At 41.7% G+C, this 22,279-nt stretch overlaps 1 protein-coding gene across 1 annotated transcript in view; it reads right to left on the reverse strand.

Moving 5' to 3' along the window:
* Positions 1-20,766, reverse strand: part of LPIN2 (lipin 2) — a 35,302-nt gene extending 14,536 nt beyond the window's left edge. Inside the window, exons 1-8 of the mRNA XM_081874960.1 lie at positions 20,617-20,766; positions 9,586-9,786; positions 7,613-7,708; positions 6,892-7,193; positions 5,716-5,823; positions 4,170-4,293; positions 1,750-2,086; positions 526-625 (exon numbers count right to left, since the gene is read on the reverse strand). Coding sequence (XP_081731086.1) covers positions 526-625; positions 1,750-2,086; positions 4,170-4,293; positions 5,716-5,823; positions 6,892-7,193; positions 7,613-7,708; positions 9,586-9,777 — 1,259 coding nt within the window. The 5' untranslated portion in view covers positions 9,778-9,786; positions 20,617-20,766. The remainder of the gene's footprint in view (positions 1-525; positions 626-1,749; positions 2,087-4,169; positions 4,294-5,715; positions 5,824-6,891; positions 7,194-7,612; positions 7,709-9,585; positions 9,787-20,616) is intronic.
* Positions 20,767-22,279: the final 1,513 nt, after the last annotated feature.

Raw genomic sequence — 22,279 nt, forward strand, 5'->3', positions numbered from 1 at the left:
TCCTGCGACACACTGTGCTCTGTTGACAACAGGGCTCTTTTTAAAAAGTCTCAGAAAAGTGATTAGGGGGGCTTGGCTTTCGAAGTACAATTGTTAACATGGGAAAATTAAACTAGAAAGGGGCTTGGCAACCGCTTCTCCATTATATGTCCTAACAGCTGCGTTGGATTGTAAAAGCGCTTTTTTAAAAAGCCCATTATAGAGCTCTCAATGAAATTTTACACTGACGATTTTACATTGCTCTACAGCACCCTCTGGTGTCACATGCTTATAACGCGTTTATAATGTTTTAACTGACAAGAATAGATTAGTTCTGTGTGGCTGAGTAAGAGGTGGTGGCAGGGAGCAGATTAAACATAAAGTTTTTACAACTATCTTATTTTTAAGACTTTTCTCTTACATGAAAAAGGGAAAACAAACAGAGGAACAATGATTGATTTAAAGAAATACACATTACTTGCATGTTTTACTGTGAAATATCTGTGTGTTCTGTCAATTATCTGTGTGTTGTCAATTAGGAAATACCTTTTGGGAAAATAAAGAGCAGCAACTTCAGGTTCCAAAGCTGTCAGGTCATCCAAATATATGTCATCAGGTCCTTGGTGATGACTTCTCTTATGTATCCCTTTAAAAAAACACCAGTATTCATTTAGAACAATTAACAAATGTATTTTAAAGCAGACTGCAGACTCCACATAAAAGTTGCTTCCCGTTAAAAGTTAATCAAAGAGCCATGCAAGATGTCTCCACTGAATTCCTTCCTATCCTAGGAGTCTCCTATATCCCATTTCCATTCCTCTACAGCAGTGTTGGCCAAACTTGGCCCTCCAGCTGCTTTGGGACTACAATTCCCATCATGCCTGACCACTGGTCCTGTTAGCTAGGGATGATGGGAGTTGTAGTCCAAAAACAACTGAAGGGCCAAGTTTGGCCAACACTGCTCTACAGGGAAGGGCCATAGTTCAGTGGAAGAACATCTGCTTTGTCCTGAGAAGGTCCCAGCTTCAACCACCAGCATCTCCAGGAAGGGTTGGGAGAGAGACTTGTCTGAAACCCTGGGGTGACGCTGCCAGTCAATGTGGACAATACTGAGCTACACTGACCAATAGTCTTGACTCGGTGGTATAAGGCAGCTTCCTATGTTCCTCTAGAGAGACTTTTGGAGGGGCACAGCAAGCTGTAAGGGAGAGGAAGACACACTCAAGTCCTCTTCTGTGAACTTCCCTCCATTTACATAATTACAATACAAGCTACTCTTAGGGGCACTTTTACCCATTCTGCTGAAATTGGCTTTCAGACCATTTAAGCTGTTTAAATATATGTGCTAAAAGACAAGAGAGAACCCCCCCCCCCCGAAAAGATCTGAAGGCAGCCCTGTTTAGGGAAGTTTTTAAGGTTTGACAGACTTCTGTATTTTAATGTTTTGTTGGAAGCCAGATGGGCAGGGTATAAAAAATAAATTATTATTATTATGAATCCAAATAACATTTTACATAATGTAATTTTATCATCTGCATTACAGATGAAGTAACATAAATGATTTAAGCTTCATTTGTGAAACTTAAAACTTTGTGTATGAACCAGAAATTTTAAGCTATTTATACTATAGTATTATTCTACATGAACAGCTGCAAGCAGGACTAGCAAACATATTTGTTACTTATCTCTTGAAAAATGGTTAAATATGTGGAATCTGGGGTAAAAGAGAAAGTATGTCAACACTTTATCAGGTAATTAAAAATATGTTACCTTTTTTCTTTGATGGGGAATCAAGTTTTGCTGGTGGTTTAGTTTCTGTCGGAGAATCTATCAATGGACTGGGAAGAGTATCAGAATCTAATGCCAATGAACCTTGCAGAATGTCCAAAATTGGTTCTGTGGCTGTAGAAGCAAGTCTCTCTTTAATATCTAGCTCCTTAAGTAGATGGTGTGTTCTTGGTTCAGGCTTTACTACTGTACAAACAGAATCATTCACCAAAATTCCATCTTCAGCTACATCACTGCTGGATATTACCCTGAAATGCGTCTTCTCTGATGGAGTGATCGTAACTGTTCTGGGATGTTCCAATTTTTCCTTCTTGCTTATCTGAAAAGAAAAGCATCATTTTAAAACAATAATGCTTTGATTTCATTCATCATCGGCATGATTCAGTTCCAACAGCTTAAAGTGGTTCTAATTTAGCATTTCAATAAAACTTGTGTCCCACCCTCCTCCACAATTCAGAAGTGTGTTTGTGTTAGATCAATAGAAGTCCACCTCATCTGAAGTTTTGGCATCCTTACTGCACCTGATTTTCCAAATATAAGACAAGTCTCTGCAATGTCAATGGGCAGCATAGTTGATAGACAAACGTGGAAAGATATACCAATTGTTTGTACATTAATCCAGCCTTGCAAATCACTCCACAAAACTTACACACTCCCAAGCATTAGGGAGCTTCTTATAATGCTGTGGTCAAGTTGTCAAACTGCTGCATTAGCAGCATCAAAGTGCCCTCCTCAGGGTGCAAGCCTGGGCAACGTGTCTGGTGGTCCTGGGCTGCCCAGACAACAAGATCCCTCTCTCAGCCTTGCTGATGTGGTCCAAAGGAATTGAGAGCAATATGTTTGGCACCAGCTTGGCTGAAGGAGTCCCTAAGACACGATTCAAGTGTCTTAGGGACTCCACTTTTGAGTAGGGTTTACTCCTTAGCCTTTTCTTCTCCCAAGAAATCACACAAGGCAGCAGAGGCTTAGGATCAGAGAGTTTTCCTTCTCCTAGATGGGCCAACTTCCCCTCTGCACCTCACTTCCCTCTATAGCATGTGCAGAAACTATCTTCCTGACAGCTGGATTCACTATTGGTGTTATCCACTCAATCCACTAGAGCCCGTTTTGGCATGCAGGGATGTTCCTAACTCATCAAGGGCCCAAGACCCATCGGCTACCCTCTCCTGGTTTAGACGGCCAGTCCAAGCTGTTTCTGAGGGTGTGGCTGCTGTCACATGCTGACAGCTTCTAGGAGTCACTGGTGAGAGTTGAGAGCAGGGTGCTGAGCAAACCATGACCATGGTCACACCACATTCTGGTGAAGTTCAGTTTGTCAGTAGGTAGCGGGAGGAACTATTAAGATGCCCCACCCTTGGAGACAGATGGAATCTGATGGATGCCTAAATGCTCTAGAGATTTCTTGTCAGTTTCCAGCTGACAGGCCTGGCACTGCTGTTGAATCTAGAGTTTCACAATGGAATGGCTAATGACAGGATTGCTCCCAAGCAAATTTCAGATAGACTATGACTGAACACAAGGAAGAACAAAATATTGTGCGTATTTTGTGATCGTGATGGTGGCACAGTGTGCTCACTTTTGTGACACCACTGCATCTCCTCATATAGCAAAATCCAGTAGAGCTCTTCCAGGTGGTAAATACATATTAAAAAATCATTCTGCGACACATTTGCAAAGCACTTTTGGGGATAAAATACATCCAGTTCACAATGAACTAGACATTGATGCCAATACTTGTCTGTCGGAATAGGCCACTTCAGACACAGGTTTAACCTTCATTAACAAGGGTACCCAAGCCACTTAGGCACAGTCAACCATAAGAAAAGGAAGCACTTTTCAGAATACCGAGAACAGGAAACACATCGCATACAAAAATATAAACTGATTTACATTTTTCCATAATGCACGTTGGATACAAAATATGGCAGTGCCTCCTAACAGCACTCATCCATGAAATGAATGGTTGATTGCAGTTTCTATATTATTTAAAAATTTTAAAAAATCTGGACTTTCAAGGCAGAATAGGAAAATGATTTATCTGGACTGCAAACTATTATCAAATATGACACAAAATCCAACACTAGCTGCCCATGATCCACACACCACTAAGTGTTAATGATGTAGGTGTTTTTACATTGTAACACTAACCATTAGACTGCACAAAATTCACAAAATTCTGCAGCAGGAGCCATGTAAGATTCCTGTGGTCAATCACAGCCTATGCTGGAAAGTTTGCCTCCTTTTAGAGAAGTACCAACAATGAACCACAAGAGGGAGCTACCTTCGTGCTATTTCTATTGGAACAGTCTCCATAATAGTGCTACTTTTTAACCTATAAAAGAAAATTTCACGACATTATCAAAACCTTCCCTCCAAAAACCTGTATTTGCAAATAACCTTACCTTGGTAGATTCTGGGAACCCTCCCCACGTCCATTCAATGTGAGACTCTGCTCGGAGTAAGCTCTCCGTAGGCTTAACTTCAAGTTCTGAATCACTTTTAGGACAAGTTGGCTGGCTAAATGGGCTGTCAAAATAAAACAAAGCTATTGTGTTTCAAGGCATGAGTTGTTCAGATCTTTTCAAGGACTGTTTTCTCCAGTTTAACAAAGCTTCACTTATACAGAAAGCCAAGTTGGGCTTTCAGACTGTGAGGCAACAGGAGAAGAAAACTAAAAATCACAATAAAGTAGTTAATGTTGGCCATTCTAAACAGATTTCTTCATTAGGTTTTTTTTAGTCATTTTCAACATAACTGTTCTCACAAGGCAAAATAATTATAGTTGCAAGTTCTCTCTCTCAACAATATATTCCTATTCTGCGGGCTTAAAACAAAAATGACTGAGCACATTTTCAAACTAAGACAAGTATGTACTCAATGTAAGCACATCCAGGACTCCCAATCAAAGCATGGTGTGTGATTCAAGTATATTTATGGAAACTTGCAAAACCAAGTTAGATTTCTTGGTCCATTTGCAGCCTACTTTTTTTTTTTTTTTTTGGAAGGAAGCAGTTTTCAAGACATACGTTCAAATCAAGGAGATAGATGGCAGGCAAAAATCCACTGACTTTTCCATTGTGATCATAGATCACCCTCATTTCTATTGCCATTCTACCCCTTCCCCACATAATTTACTTGGTCAGTTACACAGCAAAGAAGCCCTAGTTCTTCTCAGCCAATTTGAAGAAAAGTGTCTATAGAGTTAATACCACATGGAAGTTCCAGGTGTTATTAAGGTAAGAGGTTCTGAAAAATGTCTAGTATCAGAGGTTGGGGCGAGGACAGCTTAAATTAACTGTCAGGGTGCACTATCCATAGAAACATGGCAAGCCACAGAAGTATTGCCCATGTTTCAATAGTCCAGTGTTATGCCTAATGTAATGTTTATGCCAGAAAAGCCTCACAAGAAGTATTGATCTCTATTACAAGAGTAGGCAATCTGTTCTGAGTCAAGAGCAACATTCCCATGGGGGCATGTGCAATGCATGTGGTGCCAGGGGGGAGAGACATATCAGCAGTGGTTGGGGCCAAAGCTGGGGGAAAACAGCCCTTTTTTTGCTTTTTCCTTCTCTCTCATGCATGCTTTGTGGTGCACACATTCCCCACCACCACCACCACCACCAACCACCCCTTCTCTCTCCCCAACTCTCTTCCTCGCTTTCCATCATTCAGTGTTCTCTCCCTGCCAGTCAATCTTCCCTTGGGATGCCTAGGCTCCAACTGCTACCAGCCTGCTCTGCTCCTGCCTCCCTCCCTCCCCAGTTTGCTCCTGATCCTCAGCCTGGAAAAACCCACAGATGTGAGTGAGGAGCCCAACTCTTCTCCTTCTCTGTCCCAGAGATCACAGGGAATACCCTGGAGAGTCCCATAGGAGCCAGGGTTTGCCCAGATGTGCTGTAACACCACCGTTCATTACATTAAAAAGAGTGACACATGAAAGTGACCTACTTCTCCAAAGGAGACCAGTCTCCATCTGATAAAGGGTAATGGTCCTTTGCGTGGTAAATCAATGATTCTTTATACTCTTCATCCTTTGGTGGAGAATCTGATGGGTTCCTGTGGAGATGAGAGTATATTTAAAAGGGGGCTCACAGAAACAACCCTGGTGATGTATTTTAACTGAAGAGTTCCAAGCAACTTGAGGAGAAACCAATAGATCCCGTAAGCAACTTTTCAACATGGTCCATATTCTGATTTGAGCAAGGCCTGGAGATCCAGCCCCACTGACTCACATCCATAGGAGCTGAGACACAAGCAAAGGGCTCTAACTCCATTTCTCCCAGAGTAAACAGCAACAGGAGCTTTGGAAGAACTCTCCTTTTTGTTGAATGCCAAAGCTGTTCACTATTGTACACATGCTTGGAAGGATTAAAGAGCCTTTGCTTCTTGGAAGAAAGTGGCTGAAGTAGGTAATAGTATGTGTAATAATATGTAGTATGTTATGATGGAGGCTGGATAGAAAAGCATGAGAACTAGATCACATTCACTCTGGTGCTGACTTCCCTATTCATATGACAGACTGTGTTTTCTTTGTGGGTCTCACCCTTCATGATTATCTAGTTTGTTGCGTGTGTGCATGCACTCGTACACCACAACCAAGACTTGCTCGGAGGAAAAATTACAAACATATTTAATGACTTACAAATTAGAAAGCCTCCAGCTACTACAATACATGAAACATTTTCCGATTGAGAAATGGGGTTTAAGTGTTCTCAAAAGTAATGCTTTACAAATTAAAAACTTACGTAATGCAATTTAGATACAGGTTAAAATTATATATTTATTGCAGGTATTTGCTTTAGAAATACATTAGAAATACAACCTGAATGGGTAATTATCAGTGCCTGACTGTGTGACTAGAACATTCAGTTGCCATATCAGCATATTTCTTACTAAAGACCACCCCCTAGTTTATTATCTGCTTTTCTGATTTATAAGTAGATATAAGTTATTACAAACTCCAAATCTGAATTTCCAAATATTAAGTAGTTGAACATTTAAACAGCTGGGGGATTTTTTTCTGGTAGGATTTCACACTGTGCCAAATATAAAACAAATATAATTACTGAGCTTTTGATATTTCAGCAGGTTAGCCAAATAAGAAGATAGTTTTAAAAACTTTACCTCAGAGGCAGAATACTTCTCTCATCATCTGAGCTAATTTCCATTTCAAAGCCTTCCTCAGTTCCAGGAGCCGAGATCTGATCTTCCTTCTTGGCATCTTGTTTACATTTTCTTTTCCTTCGCTTTTTCTTCTTCACTGACCCAGAGGGGAAAAAAGGCTCTGCTTCCACAATCTGTAGTATTTCTGAGCTTAGACACATCCGTTCATTGTCACCTGATTTCAGCAAGTGATCATCCGTTTCTTTGAAGAACTGGTCTTCTGTAGGTATTGGGGATGTTGCAAGATGTGCAGGAACTCTTTCCTAAAAAAATATGATTTGGGCAAGAATAACAGTTACATACATTATGTATGCACTACTAAATTATTACAATATTCACTATATTGGAATTATATTGGAATTTATACTAAATTAGTATATTGAAATCACAGTGAATGTATAAATTCCCATGTAAATGCCGGTAATTCCAGATCCTTTTTCGTAATGTTCAGAAACTCAACAGACATACCTAAGACTTTTCATTGTCACTTAAATAGGAATGTCAGTATTCACTCATGTACGTCAAAAAAGTGAGGAAAAGAAACACCTGGCTCCTAAATTCAAAATGCTTAATTATATGAAATCCTTATTTCCCAATACACAATTTCCTCCCTACTACATAAAATATGTACAGGTGCAACAGAATGTCAGAATAGACATGGATGTTAAATTATGCTACTTACAAATTTTTCTTCTGTTTCTTGCACAAAGAAAGCTTCTCCATTATCACCCAGTTTCATATGAAGATCAACTGCTTCTCCATTAATTTCAATATCAATCTGTGGAACACACAATACCCTTTCAGAATTTGAAAATGAAAATACACACAAAAATTAAAATATATTTTGCCTCTTTACATTATCCATCCCCACCCCTCTAATCTTTGAGACAAATGGGTAAAGACTGAATGATCAACATACTCTCTAGTACTTGTCTACCCACTTTGATCAGAGCATACATTACCTGTGACAAGCTGACCCAGTATATCTAAACTTTGTGAAGTTGGAAGAAGGTAACAACCACACCAGCATAAACCAACACATGTTACAGAAACTGAGAAAGGCAGGAATGAGCAACTACAGCCACTTCCTTCATCAAAGCTGAGAGAGAGAGGTGAGAAAGAAGCAGGTTGCATCATACCTCATATGAACCAGTGAGATTGGGCAAGAATGAAGTTAAGGAGAGTTCTGCTGGCTAAGGTCAAGCCCCATCTTGCTGTTCTCACAGTGGCCAGCTAGATGCCTATGGTAAGTCTATTAAGTAGGACATAGAATCATAGAATCATAGAGTTGGAAGAGACCACAAGGGCCATCGAGTCCAACCCCCTGCCAAGCAGAGAGCAAAAGCACTCTCCCTACTTGTGCTACTGGTATGCAGAGGCATGCAGTCTTGGATGCTGGAGGTAGTACACAGCAATCATGTTTAATAGCTATTGGAAGCCTTATCCTCCATGAATTTTAAATCCATGACTTTTAAAGTAATCCAGGTTTGTGACCATTGCTGTATCATGTATCAGCAGCTGTTTGGCCCAGCTGCAACCTAGCTGCCCAAAGCCAAATGTGATCTGCAGGGACAGAGTCACCTAATGCTGAATCTATGACAAAGCACTCATTCCTTGTCACCTTCCTGAGTAGCTCATCCGGAGCAACAACACTGACTCATTGTTCATTTCACTAGAGTTCCTAAACATGACTAAGGAGATTCATTCATTTTACGCCAGAACTAGCAGCAACTAACCAAGAAAACCAGGGATCATTATGGATAGCTCAATGAAAACATCCACTCATGTCTGCTGAGTGAGAAGTTTCCATACCCCCCAATAAAACCCACCAAAGCTAGAGATTATTAAAAAAGAGAGGCTGCAAATCAAACTGCCAGTATCATAATGCCTTTGTATAAATATATGGTGTGGCCACACTTGGAATGCCGTGCACAGTTGTGGTTTTCTCTTCTGAAGGATGATTTTGTACAGCTGGACAAGACGAAGAAAGGAGCAACTAACATTATCAGGGGCCTGAGGAAAGTTGACTATTTGAAGCTTTTTATTTTAGAAAAATGGCAAAGAAGAAGCATGGGAGAGAGGTTTATAAAACTGTGCATAGTGTAGAGAAAGTGGACAGAAAAGTTTTCCTCCCTCTCTACTAGAACTCCCATTACTATGAAGGCACTGGTTTCCCAGTGAAATTGAGTAACAGTAGATTCAGACAGACAAAATCCAAATGAATGTATGGCATTTGCTGTCAACAGTTCCTATATTTTCATACTTAACCTCACAAACTCTCATGGCTGCTAGTCATAAGATTAGCCCTACAATAGTTTAAAGACACCCCCCTCCTCTGTAGGTTAAAAAGAGAAATGCATGCAAAATATATAGCACGCAACAAGAGATGCAAGTCTTTGTTGTACTAACGAAACAACAAGGTTAATAATACTCTATTTAGTCATAAATTAGAGTGGCTTAGATTTCTGATCTGCACCATTGTTTGAGAAATGCAGTATCAGTAGGAAATTTGATTTAAACCAAGTCATCCTGTATCAAATATCAGATGCATCCATTCCCCTTTACAGCTTTCTTCCCCCTTCCAAAAATAGATTTATATAGACGAAACTGCAGAATAGTTTTCATTACAAGGTCCCCATCATTCATGATACTCACAACTTTCTCCTTCGAACGTAAGACACCAAGCTTTCCAAATCGGACATGGAATGGGGAGCAAAGGTATGTGCCATCTTGTTGCCGAACTACAATTACATCAATGCATCCTGAGAGCGTCGCCTGATTGATTCCTTTGTATAGTTCCTTAACAGTCACCAGAACTTGGCCTGCAAGCTGCCCCACGTAATTCATAATTTAAGGCTGCAAAGAAGAAATTGATTGAAACAATTAATCAAAATTTAGGCAAAAGGTAAAAGGTAGTCATGGTTGCACATACGAAAATTCCAAAGTTCTCCAAGTCACTAGCATAAAAGTGTAAGAAGCTTTTCTAGACCATGATCCCCACACACAGCTTATCTTTATATGCCATATTCAGTATATCAGTTTCCAGCTTCTACAGTTCTAGGAATTGATAAACGTCACTAATAAATCTCTATAGCTCAAACGTTCAGTTGCCTATCAGCAAGTGTTTACTAATGAAGTGTAGATGAATCCAGAAAACTGCATACATGTGTGAACTAGTCCTAAGTTTAGGAGCGTTCTAATGATGAAACTAGGAAGGAGGGCAGGGGAAAATGGACAGAAGGTGGGAGGATGGTATGATCCTGTAGCCCAGTTCTTGAAATTTTGGTTCCAGTTATATGAACTAGATATTTATTACTGTTCTAGTTTTGTTCTTTTATCTGACGGTATCTCAGTAATCAGTTTCTAAAATGACCTAATAACCAGCTTGGATTGTTGTACACAATGGGTTACCTTGCATGTGAGTGCATGTGTGCTGCATAAAATAAACAAAATTCCATTTTCAGATGATTAAAATGGCATTCCATATTAAGTGCTTTTATGGAATGTCAAGTAATGAAAAGCTAGGGTGAAGTAATAGTTAAATATGCAGAAAGTAGCAGAGCAAGCATACGTAAATTGCTAACCAATAAAGCGCACACACACACACACACACACACACACACACATATATATATATATGTGTGTGTGTGTGTGTGTGTGTGTGCTTTATTGGTTAGCAATTTACGTATGCTTGCTCTGCTACATATATATATATATATATATATATATATATATATATATGTATATATATATATATATATATGCTGCATATATATATATATGCAGTTGATATTGTTGTACCATGGCAGAATGTACAACACTCTGATGAAGCCATTGGATAATGGAATAAGAGTTACAGACTGACTCTATGCCAAATTAATATTTTTATTTTATTTTAGTATACCAGTGTGTGTGTGTGTGTGTGTCAAAAACCTAAATGCTTATTCAATGTTAAAGCACCACTTAACATAAGAACAGACTGCTACTAGCATTTCTTTCTACAATAAAAAGGTTTGAAAATGTTTCCTCAGCTTTCTTACAGAATAGTGGTGCAGTTTAAAAACAACTAATCTCAAGAAAGCCCGTGTGTGGTATCTTTACTATATGGGCTTTCCCAGCTGCCCTTCACTGCTAGAGATAACCAGTCATGCTCTGTTTACAGTGATAGGCAATGATGTTGCATTCCGAGTCACATGATATTAGTTTCATTCTATTTACCATGTGATTTCTCCTATCTGACTTAATCCCAGGCCTGCTTAGCACATGCCTTTTTCTGAATTTACAGACTGCATTCTGTCAGTGGGCAGGTGAAAGCAGGAGATGCATGCTTGCTCACTTCAGGACATAACACAGGCCAACAGGAAGAAAGAGGTTTTCTTTCTGTGCGCCCACAGCTTTCTCTGGCTTCCCCCAGACATTATTCTACCTGGTTTCGTGTTAGCTTTTGTTTTTCATATCTGGCCCATAGTCCAAATGTGGGAGCAGGGTGCATGGCCATGGGTGTGTCCACACTGTAAAGGATAGGTCAACTGCTGTCAGCTGCTATGCACAGTGCAGCTGGAATAACAGGAAGAGTGGAGCACTGGGATGGAATCACAGATCAATCAATCCAGTCACAAAATGCAAGGTATGAGCTCAGATACCTAACTGAAGGGGGCTGGGATGAAGGTGAAGGAAAGAAGCAGACAAAAGGACAGGTAGGCAGTGGAGTCTGGAAGAGAAGCTGCCTTGCATGTATCACTCTTGTCTTTGACCTGGGTGCTGTAGCAAATGAATTATATGCAGGTGAGTGGCCTGCAGGCTGCCAGAAGAGAGACAACACTCTGCTCCTCTTCTGGCAGCGCCTTGTGTTTCTGCCCCAGGTGTGAGGGGGTGCCCTCTGCTTCCTCTGCACCCAGCACGGAAATGAAGCAAGCTGCCCGTGGTGGCTTCCTTGTTGCCTACTGCGACTAGGCGAGCGGTAAAATACCAGACTGGTATAAACAATTTCATTATTGTACTCTCATAATGCAATGCATAATGCCCTTGTCAATACAGTGGTACCTCGGGTTACATACATTTCAGGTTACAGACTCCGTTCACCCATAAATAGTACCTCGGGTTAAGAACTTTGCTTCAGGATGAGAACAGAAATTGTGCTCCAGCAGCGCGGCAGCAGCAGGAGGCCCCATTAGCTAAAGTGGTGCTTCAGTTTAAGAACAGTTTCAGGTTAAGAACGGACCTCCGGAACGAATTAAGTACTTAACCCGAGGTACCACTGTAATAGGGAAACTCTCACACACCCCAGGTGTTCAGATGTCCAAAAAGTTGCTTCTGGCTAAAACTTAGAAAGTTTGTATATTTCTTAATCCTTGTTTTAAAAAAATGCAAGTCTTTCTTTTCTTTCTAGCTTTCTTCTTGTATATGCTGCTGGTGGTAGTGTTATAGAACATTGCAGATACATGTAGATTCACTTGCATGAAATTTGAGTACTTTAAGATATTTCTTTGTTACCATCTTACAAGCAGCAGTCCAAAAGAAACAACTTCTCCTTTTTTTGCAATGTTGTTACATTTCTTTGAAAACATTGAAAATTCCCTGTCATTGTCCACCTATTTCAACTAGTTCCTCTGTCTATAATAAACCCTAGTCAAGCTATTTATTCCTTTACTTAATACTATTTCTTTCCCGCCCTTAATCACCAGGTGTTTCAAGGGTAGGTTACATAGAAATCAGCAGGTGCACACAATAAAACCAAGCAACAGAACACTAAACAGCACCAAACACTGAAGTGTTTTAAATAAAGTTGCTTAATATCACTATGATAATTTCACCATAATTTGCAGTCAGGGGAAGGATTCCGTGCTATTTACCACTGCAAATACATTTTGAACATTATTACCGCTTTGCTGTACCAGAAAGGCAAAACAAAAGAACCTCAAGGTATTGCCAGGGTGATTGCTGTTAGATTGCTGTTATCACTGTGATAGCACCAGATAAACAAATGCAGCATGTAAACAAAAACAACAAACCAACCCTCCTGTGGTCTAATTAGGTAGTTCAAGTAATGCATGGGGAAAGGGTCAATAACTTGTGTATACCCCAACTCATTGTTAAGGACATTTTTTTCATGGACTGCAGCGAGAAGGTGCACTTCCTGATACACATGTCAAGCAACCCACAAGCCCATATATCTGGCATTTGGTGGACAGCAGCAATACGTTGTGAGCTGCTTCTCCACAGCCTTGAATGGCTGGACATCATTTTTTAAAATTCAAAAACCTCCTTTTTCTACTTCCTTGTAACATCATGCAGCCAGTCAGATTTGGCAACTGTGACATCACTAAAGGCAAACTAAACAATGCCCACATGCTAAACTAGCTTCCTTTGCCACCAACATCAACATAATCGCACAGCCAAATCTGATTAGCTGTTATTAGGATAAAGGGGCTCATTTTTCAAACAAAATATGGCACCAAAGTGGCAACTAATGGGGCTGTAGAGCACAACCATAGTAAGGGTTTTACCGGTAAAGATTGAAGGGCCCCCAAAAGGTCCCTCTTATGCCAAAGTTTTTATTAGAAGACATTTGTCTCAGCCCATGTTTTGAGCACATTTCATTATTTCACTTCTAGGTAGCTTGTGAAGGGCTTTCAATAACAAAACATGTTAATTTTTAACACTTGTAATCCCATCTCATTGTGCCATAAACACCAGAGATCTAATCTCCTCTATCTATCTGTCAGCTGTACTTTCTTGACAAATGCTATGGGTGAAGTAAATGTGCCCAGAAGGCGAGGTGAATTAGTGGGAAGAGAGAGAGGGAGGGAGATGGAGAGAGAGCACAAACCAGAAGTCAGCAGGACTCCTCTTCCCCCTAGCATCATCCATTCCCATTCAGACTCACCTCACTTACTCACAGTGTAAAAGGTAAAGGGACCCCTGACCATTAGGTCCAGTCGTGGCCGACTCTGGGGTTGCGGCGCTCATCTCGTTTTATTCGGTGTACAGCTTCCAGGTCAGATGGCCAGCATGACTAAGCCGCTTCTGGCGAACCAGAGCAGCGCATGGAAATGCCGTTTACCTTCCCACCAGAGTGGCACCTATTTATCTACTTGTACTTTGACGTGCTTTCGAACTGCTAGGTTGGCAGGAGCAGGAACCAAGCAACGGGAACTCACCCCGTCATGGGGATTCAAACCGCAGACCTTTTGATCGGCAAGTCCTAGGCTCTGTGGTTTAACGCACAGCGCCACCCGCGTCCCACTCACAGTGTAGCAAACTGTTTAATTCTCATCCTTCTGGCATAACTAAGCCAGCATCTCCACAGGTGCTTATACCTTTGAATGACAACAGTCAATTGACAACATCTGAGCTCATCAGGGTGCTGGCTTCCCAACACATGCTAGCCTCATGTATTTTCTTGGTATATGTTTTCTAGTTGTTTCCACTAACCCTTCTCTTTTTCTGTCATGAAGCTCAGGAAGCCAATGTTCATATGGATATGGCAGGCATCCCAGAGTCCACTGCTTAATGTCCAAAGAAAGGATCTTGTCTAAACATATTTTTAGGAGGTCTGTGTTTATGATGTTCCATCTCTTACCCTGAATTAACTGTTTTTACTTGTGGGAAGCATCTCATCCAATAACAGTGTCAACCAGTTTTCTAGCAAGGTAATTGGTGGGTTATCCAGGATCAGATACCATGGGAAAGAGTATTCCACCACTGCACCAAAGCACATATATTGTGATATACCTATGCCATGCTATGGTGGCCACCCCATTTCATCCCATAAGGTCACGACATTCAAGGCCTCCATAGGTTAGATTCAGGAGGCAAGAATCATGGCAGCTTTTATATGGGAGGCTTCCAAAATGTGGAATTTCTTAAGTTAGCTCTCCCAAAACTTTCCTCTTAGCTATTTTCCAGGAGCTTGGGGGTGTTGCAGACTAATATGTGATCCTATGCATCTTTACTCAGAATTCCAATGTGGTCAATAATGCTTACCCCATACAAAGGGTTCACAGGATTGCAGTCTCTGTGTGCCTGTTGGAGAAGTAGGACAACCAGATTGTCTGAAGTCAGCAATCAAGCCATATTCTAGAAACATGAGCTTGAATTTGGGTATTGTAATAGAACTAATCAAGCACAATTATTGCCTGTTTTCATTTAAGATCGCAGGACAAATAAAACAGATGCACATGCGTTTTGAAATTTCTTTTGCCTTACTGACTAAACCCTTGTGTGTTTTGTCCTATTATTTCATCTAGAAAGAGCTAACCAATGTGCATCTTTTTACTGTGTAGCCTTAAATGGTCTCTCTCCTCTTTAGGACTCAAGAAATAAACAAGGTTTTATATCTCTGATCCGCAAAAGCACCAAAGTAAATGTGATTTTACTTATATAATTAGCAACTATGTGCTTTTTGGTTTTTTTAATGGAAGTCATGAAGTGGGAATTACTAATTGTGTGAATAACATATCTGTTTCAGCCCTTCATAACGAAGAACTGATCAACAGGCAGCTTTACATCAGCAGTAATCAAAACAAAATAAAAAAATTCCTTCCAGTAGCACCTTAAAGACCAACTGAGTTAGTTCTAGGTATGAGCTTTCGTGTGCATGCACACTTCTTCAGATACACTGAAACAGAAGTCACCGGACCTTTCTATATAGTGAGAAGGTGGGGAGGGGTATTACTCAGAAGGGTGGTGGGAATGGGTGATTGGCAGATAGCTGCGATGAGCCTGTTGACGACTCTTAACGACTGCAATAGGTCTAACAGGAAAAAGCAAGGGGTGAGAAGGTGAAAAATGGCTTTGTCATGTATAATGAGATAAGAATCCAATGTCTTTATTCAAACCAGGTCTCTCCATAGTTTTAAGTTTGGTGATAAGTTGCAATTCAGCAGCTTCTCTTTCCAGTCTATTTCTGAAATTCCTTTGTAATAGAACAGCTACTTTGAGATCTTGTATAGAATGTCCTGGGAGATTGAAGTGTTCTCCTACTGGTTTTTCTGTCTTGTGGTTCCTGATGTCGGATTTATGTCCATTTATTCTTTGGCGTAAGGTCTGGCCTGTTTGTCCAATATAGAGAGCTGAAGGACACTGTTGGCATTTTATGGCATACACAATGTTAGACGATGAGCAATTAAATAGTCCCGAGATGGTATGTGTGATGTTGTTGGGGCCAGTAATGGTGTTGTCCGGGTGTATGTGGCAGCAAAGTTGGCATCTGGGTTTATTGCAGGCTCTGGTGCCAGTGTCCGTGTTAAGTCTGGTTATAGTATTATTGTGGGTTAGGAGTTGTTTAAGATTGGGGGGCTGTCTGGAGGCAATGAAAGGTCTTCCTCCCAGAGCTTGAGAAAGAGAACTGTCATTGTCCAGGAGAGGTTGTAGATCTCTGATGATGCGTTGTACTGTTTTAACTTGGGAGCTGTATGTGATGACTAGAGGTGTTCTGTTATTTTCTTTTTTGGGTCTGTCTTGCAGCAAGTTCTCTCTGGGTATCAGTCTGGCTCTGTTGATCTGTTGTCTAACTTCATCTGCTGGGTATTTTAGTTCTAAAAAGGTTTGCTGTAGATCTCTTAGGTGAGAGTCTCTGTCTGTAGAATTGGAGCAGATGCGGCTGTAACGTAGTGCCTGGCTATATACAATGGACTGTTTGGTATGTTTGGGATGGTAGCTAGAGGCATGTAGATATGTTTGTCGGTCAGTTGGTTTACGGTATAAGGTGGTGTCTATGCGCCCATCCTGTATTTTTATAGTACTGTATTTTTATAGTAGAGAGGTTCTACAACCTCTCCTGGACAATGACAGTTCTCTTTCTCAAGCTCTGGGAGGAAGACCTTTCATTGCCTCCAGACAGCCCCCCAATCTTAAACAACTCCTAACCCACAATAATACTATAACCAGACTTAACACGGACACTGGCACCAGAGCCTGCAATAAACCCAGATGCCAACTTTGCTGCCACATACACCCGGACAACACCATTACTGGCCCCAACAACATCACACATACCATCTCGGGACTATTTAATTGCTCATCGTCTAACATTGTGTATGCCATAAAATGCCAACAGTGTCCTTCAGCTCTCTATATTGGACAAACAGGCCAGACCTTACGCCAAAGAATAAATGGACACAAATCCGACATCAGGAACCACAAGACAGAAAAACCAGTAGGAGAACACTTCAATCTCCCAGGACATTCTATACAAGATCTCAAAGTAGCTGTTCTATTACAAAGGAATTTCAGAAATAGACTGGAAAGAGAAGCTGCTGAATTGCAACTTATCACCAAACTTAAAACTATGGAGAGACCTGGTTTGAATAAAGACATTGGATTCTTATCTCATTATACATGACAAAGCCATTTTTCACCTTCTCACCCCTTGCTTTTTCCTGTTAGACCTATTGCAGTCGTTAAGAGTCGTCAACAGGCTCATCGCAGCTATCTGCCAATCACCCATTCCCACCACCCTTCTGAGTAATACCCCTCCCCACCTTCTCACTATATAGAAAGGTCCGGTGACTTCTGTTTCAGTGTATCTGAAGAAGTGTGCATGCACACGAAAGCTCATACCTAGAACTAACTCAGTTGGTCTTTAAGGTGCTACTGGAAGGAATTTTTTTATTTTGTTTTGACCATGGCAGACCAACACGGCTACCTATCTGTAATCAGCAGTAATGAGTGCTTAAGACATCTGAAACTCCAGCTTGTATTGGGACTTCCAATCCCTGTGTCCATATCCTAGAGATAACAGAGAGAACTCTACTAATCAGCATCATTTCTCACAGAAGTTCACTAACAATAACCAAGAATGGAAATTTATTATCCAGGGGCAATGTACATTTGATTACCAAACATATGGGGAGGGAAGGACAATAGGGTATGTGTATTTCATTCAGCATCATTGCAATGCTAAAGACAGAGTGCAAGATAAGATGGAAATTTAATCTGATTCAAGAAGACAAGTCTTATATTCTTAACAAGCATCAGACAATGTTGCGCTGAAAATAATGCAATGTGTCTTCATCAAAGTATCCTAAGACTGATAATGGGGCTATTCTATTACTATTGTAAGTCACTTTGAGACTACTTTATGGCAACAGGCTTGATGGAAATTTTACAAACCAGTAAGTCCATTATCCTACACACTCTCACTTGTCAGTAAGTCTCACTGAATTCAATAGGATTAACTTCTGCCTAAGATAGCACAGGAAAAATCACTTAACCACCTTTTATTACAATCAGAAACTCAAACCTCACAACATGAACTTGCGAAACTGTTATGGGGTGATGTAAAGAAGTGCTGCAGAAAGGCCAGGTTGTTGGCAACATGGTGGCACAAAGAACCAACAAATGGACTTTAAAGAACTCACAAATTAAGTTTTGACTGTGCAAGTACAGATGTGTTTTGTTGAACTTTCCCAAATCGAACCTGAAGAAGCAATGGAAGTTCCACAGCTTCAAGGGGCATATGCAGACTAAATTTGTTAAAATGTTGGTCCCTATTAGAAGGCAAACTTTATATCCTATTTTGAATAGTAGGCGTATGTTTTCATTTTCAGGTTTTTGTATTCATGAGGTGTTCTGAGCATTATATACCTTTTTAAGAAGACCCACACACACACACTGTTAATGCTTTAACCATCTGGTGACACACTCACTGTCTCTCTTTTTAGGAAGAGTTGTGCAAATATCTTCTTATTAGACTTTCCAAGTAATTCAAATACCTCAGGCTATCTGTGTGCCAAATTCTACATTTTCAGGTTGTCTGGAAATACCTTAACAATCTGGGGTGCATTTTTAGCCTCCAGTTTTCAAAGAGAGGTGTATAAGTGTTCCCTTTTCAGATACTTCTAGTAATCAGGATGTCTTACTTCTACATATATATCAAATTTGGGGGCTTTAGCTCATTAGAAAGGATCCTAAATGTCAAAAAAACAACAACCCATGAATAAGTAATGCACTAACCCAAATCTGCAATCCACTACAGGGGGGGTGAAAGCCCAGACTAGACTAGCTCCATCAGGCTCTGCCCAAGAAGTGACACTAGCTTTACTCAGCTGGTACAGATATCCCTGTTCCACCTGTTGGAAAGCTTTCTACCAATGGTAGTCTGCAGAATGTTCCAAAACAGGGTGCCCCAGAGAAAGGGCTCAGCCAGCCTGGGAGCCACTGAATCCCAAGCCAGCTCCACTACTATCACTTGATGGCACCGGGTCCAATTCAGGCCAGATTGCTATATCAAGTCCAAGTTGGCGTGCCCTGGAACAGTTCGTGACTCCCCCTCCACATTCTGCATAGGCCAACTTGAATGATGGGGCTCTGGATGTGGCGGTAGCTACACTGCTCCATTGGTACCTGCCATGTGTTTGGATTGCTCTGGCAATCAGGCAGAGACCCAAGAGTACTTTCATATAGATATGTGGCTGTACCTCCTATTATCAGAAGTAAAAGTAAAAGTAAAACATGACCTAACACTGTGCGTAAACATATCAGAGTTTTCTTTAACATACGCCATTGCTAAAGACATAAAATATGTCAATATTTACGACATCTCAGACTAAAGCACATGGTTCTACTTTTTTATTTTTAAAAATGCTGTTTTAGACTTAACAGCATAAGATTTTAGAAGATTTGCTAGGCATTTGGTATAGTACGATTAAGTCTTAGCACATGATAGCGGTTGCAAATTCATAAATAATGTGCCAGGCTTTCATGGTAATCTCAACCAAGACTTCAGCATGATTTCAACATTATGTATTCATTCAGTCATTCAAGTAGCAGTTCAACAAGAGTCCCACCTCACAACATACATTAACGGTCACAGAAGCATTAACAACCCACTGAGCTACATGCATCACAGGCACTACAACCATAGGTTTGAATCAGAGAGCAGACAGCTACATCCAGAACCCAAGCAACCAAAGCACATGAATTCAAGAAAACCAAAAGCCAGATATACTCAGTTTTACTTTACATCCCACTGAAGTCAATGGGCTGCAAACCCTATGTAAAGGATTGCAATCTGGGGCCGCTAAAAACCTGCATGCTTGCTTTCAGTGGCTGCTCTTGAGTAAACACTGCCCAGATGACAATAAAAAAAAAACCCGTACAATGCATGCAGTTATGCTACAAACCGTGGAAGATGACACCCCCACCCCTCCCTCTCTGCTGGAAGGCACCACAGCCGGCATTGATCGTGGGTCACCTCCTACCACCAGCTTCCTTTTCCCCGATGCACTGGCAAGCAAGCAAGCAAGCAAGCAAGCAAGCAAACAGGGCTCTCGAGGCCAAGGGAAACGGGCTTCTCCCTCACCATCTATCTGGAAGCAGGGGAGGGGGGGGGACCAGAAAGAGAGGAGAGGCGCGCGGCTGCGCCCTGTGACCTCGGTGGGACTCCCTCCTCCTCCTCCGTGCGCAGCTGTGGAGGCAGCCGCGAGTCCTGAGCTCCTCCGGCGTCTGGTTGGGGTGAGGGACCCAGGCGCGAAGGCGACGCTGGGAAGGGGCGCGTGGGAAGGAAGGATGCAGCAGCAGCAGCAGCAGCAGCAGCAGAGCCTCCTCAGGACCAGACGCGGAGCTGGAGAGGAAGTGGCGGGGGGGGGGGGGGAGACGGGGACGTGGTGGCCCCTCGAAGCCGCCCGGTTCCCCGAGGCTGCCTTGGCGAGGAGGTCAGGGGGGCTCCCCCGCCTTGCCTACCTTGACTGTCCGCCCTCAGTGGGATGGAGGCAGGAGAGCGAGAGAGGCCAGGGCGAGGGCGAGGACCAGCCACCGGGCGCTCGAGGCGGCGGTTGAATGAACTGAATGGGCTGGAAACGCAGCCAGCGCGCGGCGCCGGAGGAGGAGGAGGAGGAGGAGGCGGGGGGGTGACGCACGCGAGCGAGCGAGCGCGCGCGCCCGGCGGAAATTCCCGCTCTCGCGCCCCCTCGCTCTCTTGCGCGACGAAGCCACCAACTAGCAGGGGGAGGCGGGGGGGGGGGAGGTGAGGCGCACGTGACGAGGAGTGGGGGTGGGGGCGGGAGGCCACGGTATTCTCTCTCTCTCTCTCTCGAGCGCGCGCCCAGCATTCCACCCTGCTGCGATGTAAAACGACCCGGGCTAATTAGTGGCAGTGGCGGCGTCGGCAGGAACAGGGAGGAGCTTTCTTCTTCTTTTCCTCCTGAAGTGGATCGTGTGATCTGTTGCTTGCAGACTCTTGCAAGCGCGGCGGGTGCATCTCCCTTCCAGAGTGCAGATACAGTAGCCAGCGCCAGCGCCCAGCGTGTGCATTGTGCTTCGGGCGTGCAGAAGCCCTATATACAGTTGCACATTATAAGCTACACATTAACATTCCTGTTACATGTTATGCTTCGAGCCTGGAAGGATAAACACCCACCGTCCTCCACGTAGTGAAGACTTCACCTTAAAAAAGAAAAAAAGCCAATCTATTTTTTTTTATAAATATTAACAATTTTTGAATACAATACACAAAAAAGAAACAATATAACATGTATCTTAACATAATTTCTTAACTTCTTTGGACTCCCTCGCGTCTCCCGCTCCTGCGTTCCTCACAATAAAATTTTGCCAGCAATTTATCACCTTGTTTCGATTCTTATTATCTAGTTTTCCCATGTTATTTCTCTAATTTTAGATATCCTTTGTTCAAATCCTAAAAATTTAATTGTAACCTAATAATTATCCCCAAAAAAATTATCTTTTCTTAGAGCTCACTTATCTTCATAACTCCATCTAACTTAGTGGTGCCAAATTATTTATGATCTAGCATCCTTCTTAACATTCATACAATTTACAATATTTTTGTAGATAAATCTTGAATTTCTTCCAGTCTTCTTCAACCGTCTCCTCTCCCAGGTCTCGGATTCTGCCGGTCATCTCGGCCAGTTCCATATAGTCTAGAAAAAAAAAGCCAATCTAGCATGGAGCTGAACATTTGGAGGGCTTCTATCGACTCATATGTTTGATTTCAGATGAAAGTACTGATAGGTATTGTATTCTCAATGTGAGCTGCCAGTGTGCGTCCCCCGTTTTTTAATATCTTGCTTTTGTTTTTCTTGGTCGACTTAAAACACTTAAAAAAATACAAAGCCTTCTTGTTAAATGAGAACATGCTTGTGAGTAATTCATCAAATACATCTCTGTTGCACATGTGTATGTTCCTCCAGGGTATTCCTTTTGCATCACCTGCTCCTATCATGCATTCTGTGTATATTTTCTGCATTTGGGATACAAACACAACAATATGCTCCATTTTATTAATGTTGCATGACTGGCCCACCAGTGAGGCAAGGTGAGACAACTGCCTCAGGCAACAAGATGCAAAGGAGCAGCAGATCCTAATGTAGATCTTTCTTCCTCACCT

The sequence above is a fragment of the Podarcis erhardii genome (assembly GCF_964252035.2).
Source record: "Podarcis erhardii genome assembly, chromosome: 8".
Taxonomy (NCBI): domain Eukaryota; kingdom Metazoa; phylum Chordata; class Lepidosauria; order Squamata; family Lacertidae; genus Podarcis; species Podarcis erhardii.